Genomic DNA, 4,528 nt, shown 5'->3' on the forward strand with positions numbered 1-4,528 from the left:
TTTTTCTTTTTTAAACTTTCATATTTGATTGTATGTTTGTATATGTGCATGTGTTTTCTTATAGAATGCGAATCATGTTGAGGGTCAAAACAGAAAGAGACTGAGTCCATCTTCACAGGTTGTAAAACATTACTTTATTTATTCCACTTGTAGCTTATTTTCCAATAGTTAAAAGAAAACATTTTAAACAATACCTGAACATTAAAAAAAATCTATTATATTAAAAAAAAGCTGTATTCCTGAATACATGCACTTCAGTTACAGAGCTCGCAAAACATTCAGTGTAAACATTTATCATAATAAATGCAATGTGATATAGGAGTACATCTTGAGATAGTAGCTCTAATTTATACTGATTTTGAGGATTTGTTTTGTGCATGTGGGAAAACCTTCAAAATGACATAATGAGGAAGCTGATAGTTCATCCAGCGTGATGCTTAAGACTTCACTGGGTGATTCGCAGACTCAGCAAAGCACTGATTGCAAATTGGGCATATCACTAAAATTATTTCAACAAGTGACTCTTGCAGCCTTTTTAAGAATCTTAAATTTATATGCATTTTATAAAGAATATAATATATATATATATATGGGTATAAGTAAATGCTTAAATGCCTAATACTTTAAATACCTGAAGCACAATCACATTGTTGTACAGTTTTATGCAAGCATAATTAAATGCACTGCGATGTCAATCTGAGGCGAGCTCATAGGAAGTAAAAATCTCCAACAGCTGCTGCCCATTACCATGACTCAACACGACGTACAAACAATTGCATAATATTACATAATAATTGATATGTCTACAGTGAGTGTGGCTTAGCATTGGACCGTAAACTTTTCATATTGCAGTCCTTCTAACATTAACTTGAAGCATAGATGGTGTTTTATAAACATGAAGCAATTAAAACATTACTGTTAAGAGCTGAAGAATCTCTTCAGTTACCTGACAACATTTTCTATGGATGTGAATAAATCATTGAATCAATGCAAACGTGTATAAATATTAAATATACAAGTACTAAACAGCATTCAGTGCAGCTTTACTAATCTCATTATGTGGAATACATTTGTAATATGTTCAGTCTCTGCTGGCCTTTAGTCACAATAACAAGCTGGTTATTTATTTATACTCATGCCGGCGACACCAAGCCAAACAGTTTTCCTCTGAGCTTCGCTGAGATTGTGTAATGGAGCGGCTTCAGTGTTAAACCATACGAGCAGTCCATGGAGAGATCCTGAGAGGGGTTGCTCTCAAACGAGCACTGGTGCAAAAGGATGGCAGAGAACAGAAAAACCTCCACTTTGGCGATCTGATCGCCGATGCATCTTCTCTTACCTGTGGAGAAGATCATCACGCTGTTGGTCAGGTCTTTATCCAGAGCTCCGGTCTCGTCCAGGAATCTCGACGGGTTAAAGATGTGAGGATCCTGCCACTTTTGAGGGTCGTGGTTGACGGACCATTGGTTGATGAACACCACGGTGTCTTTGGGGATGTGGAGACCTTCGATGGTGACGTCTGAGGTGGTGGAGTGCGGTATGGTGACGGGGACGAAGCTGGTGTAGCGCATGGTTTCGTAGATAAAGGCGTCCAGGTAGGCCAGGTTGCTCTTGTCTTCTATTGATGGGAGTCTGTCACGACCTACTACTTTATCAATCTGCTCTTGGAGTTTGGTTTGGATTGATGGGTATTTGACTAAAAGCAGAAGTATCCATTGCATGACTGTGGACACTGTGTCTTGTCCTGCACCGATTAAATCAGTGACCGTAGACTCAACAAAGTCTTTAGTCAGCATGCTCTCTTTCCCGTGCTCAATTACGCCAATGATTGCATCGCTCATGTCACGGGTGACCTCAGGGTTGTACGTGTCTCTATGCTGCACCACTTTGTCCTTCACATAAGCGAAGAACTCTTCATTAATGAGCTTGAAGTTTTGATAAACGCTTCGGACCGGATTCGGAAACGACTGCAACCAAGGCATAACATCCACCAGGCTTCCAGCACCAACAGTTTCGCCAAACTTTTCCACTCTTTTCAGGAGAGTCCTGAACTCGGGGTCGTCGTGGCCGTAGCGCTTACCAAAGCAAAGTGCGCAGATGACGTTTGCGGCTGCGATGGTGAATTCGTGTGAAGGATTGAAGTCTCGTCTGTCGGCGCTGAGCCTTAGAAACTTCTGGACCAGATCCATGGCTTCGCCTACAACGTGTTGTTCGAATGTCTTTTTGGTTTGAGTGTTTGCCATCGAGAACGCTCTCAAAGTCGTTTGAGCTACTTTTCGGTGCACCTTCCACTGTTTGCTGTAACTGCTGAACACCATGCTCCGACCGCCGGAGATCATCTGAAAAGACAGAAAGTTTGGCCTTCCGGCAAATTCAGTGCTGTGTTCAATGAGCGCCTTGCGTATAGCTGCATCTCCATTCAGAACCACAATGTCGCTTCGCCCGAGTCTGATCTGGTAGACGTTTCCGTACTTCTTTGCCAGCTTGGAGAAGGTGATGTGTGGCATTTGTCCCAGCTGCATGGCGTTGCCCACCAAGGGCCAGGCGAACGGGCCTGGAAGCCTTTTCTTGATCGTGAGATTTCTAACCCAAAGACAGGCCTCCAGGAAGAAGAGGATGATGAAGGATGCTATCAAAGCCGGCTGAACCTGTCCGCTCCATTCCTTCATGATGCTGCCGCTCTCAAACTCAGCTTCAGTCAGAGCCATTCTTCTGATGCACTTTTATTCTTCTGATGAGATTCTGTTTTCTGCTCAAATAATGTTCAATGCTATATAGAAAGATAAATGTAAGCATCCGTTTAAAAGAATAATGAATCTATTTCTTTTTGCATGCAAAATTAATGTAAACTAACTCTCTCGGTTGCCAATTCAGTCTGTTTTAATTAATCTGCATGCATTGATTTAGAATTTCCCAGGTTAAGCTGACAGGGTTTTCTGAGATGCTTGGTTGGATCCATGTCTTTTATATATGTTTGCAGCACAGGGGGCAGGACCCGATGATAGTCTCACTCCTCCCATTGTGGAAGCCGCAGAGACTCCGTTAGAAGGTCTGAACGTCTGCCTGCAGCTGAACACGGAGAACCAAGCGCGCAACCGGTTCTGTTCACCGAGAAACGTCTGAAAATAGTGCGTAAATCATCTTTGTTTTATACGCACGCGCTCTGTGCGGGGTATTTCTGATCATCGTTGCGGAGATGCATAAAACTTAATTGTGTAAAACTCTTGCGGTTTGTGCCAATCATCATAACTCAAATAGAGTGATGCATTAATCGTTTTATGTTGCTGCAGCTGAGCTTTATTTGACGCGCGCGTCTTTCTAGTCGTTTGCGCACTCTTGCAATCGTTATTTCTGCTCTGGTTTGCACGGGATTACGAAAATGTTATTTTAAGCTTGATGCAATCATCGACGGCATCCCAGACTTGAGACTTTTGTCTTGGGGAATGTTTCGTAATAAAAAGACGCTTTGTTTTGCAGACCCACTTTACATAAACCCGAAAAATGGAAAAGTATGCATGCATGGAGTTATGCAACACGACTAGACTGTGTGTCCCTTCATATTTGATGTCTTTAGCCCCGTTGTAGCATTACATATATATAATTTATTAAGAGTATGGGATAGCGTCATATGTCATAACATACATGAAATTTCCTCATGCATATTGTAAAAAGATAAGATGATTGTTGTTGCACCATCACAAAGCTATTATAATAAATCATTTAATATCCTTGCAGAATAGCCTAATGTATTATGTCAGTACAAATTTGATCTTTGAGTAAACAATTGATTTTTATTACAAATGTCATCATTTTACAACACAGGGAAACAATAAAGATCGTAAATTATCTTTAAGAGCATAATTTGATGTTATGTTCACATGTCGATGGTGCATCATGTTCTGGGGTCTGTGATCTCATCGTAAAGCATGCCAGGGTCTCTCTCGGCTATTTTCCTCTCACAATTTCAGGATAAATTTTCACATGTGTTTTTGGGTATGCAGTCATTGAGAGATTGCTTAATTGCAAGCATGCCTTCATAACGTGCACAAAAGCAGATCCTCTCAGAGAATGCACCAAAACAGACACTTTATTCTGTAAGAAAACACACAAAATTCAATATCCTGAGAGGGTCATTTGTCTTCAAATGTTTTATGATGTAACTTTATTTTGGTGCACGTGTATCTGCCTGTTTATATCACCGGAGCGTTAAATGGATTTCTAAAGAAAATCACAGGAGCGTTAAATTAATGTTTTTTTTTTTTCAGTTCCATATTTGCAGTTACAGTTATCTAGTTCATCAGTGAGAAGAAAGTTCTCTGAAATCTCGAGACTTTAAGCTATAGAACTGAATGTTCTTGATGCAAGACGTTTCTCTTCTGAGCGCCAGGCAGGAGATAAATGTTCCTTGTTTCCTCACCAGGAGGAGTTTATTTTTGCAGGGATCTAATGACCCTAATTGCAGTGCTGCAGCGTTTCTAGAGTCAGAGAGACAGTAGCATTGATTTCTTGCTGATAGTACACTTTCCTG

General features: G+C 40.7%; 1 protein-coding gene across 1 annotated transcript; it reads right to left on the reverse strand.

The window, feature by feature from the left end:
- LOC109080305 (cytochrome P450 1B1-like) lies at positions 1–2,947 on the reverse strand. Its single transcript, XM_042767152.1, has one exon. It carries the CDS (start codon positions 2,706–2,708, stop codon positions 1,134–1,136), a length of 1,575 nt encoding a protein of 524 aa, XP_042623086.1. The 5' UTR covers positions 2,709–2,947; the 3' UTR covers positions 1–1,133.
- Positions 2,948–4,528: the final 1,581 nt, after the last annotated feature.

This window comes from Cyprinus carpio, chromosome A12 (assembly GCF_018340385.1).
Source record: "Cyprinus carpio isolate SPL01 chromosome A12, ASM1834038v1, whole genome shotgun sequence".
Taxonomy (NCBI): Eukaryota; Metazoa; Chordata; class Actinopteri; order Cypriniformes; family Cyprinidae; genus Cyprinus; species Cyprinus carpio.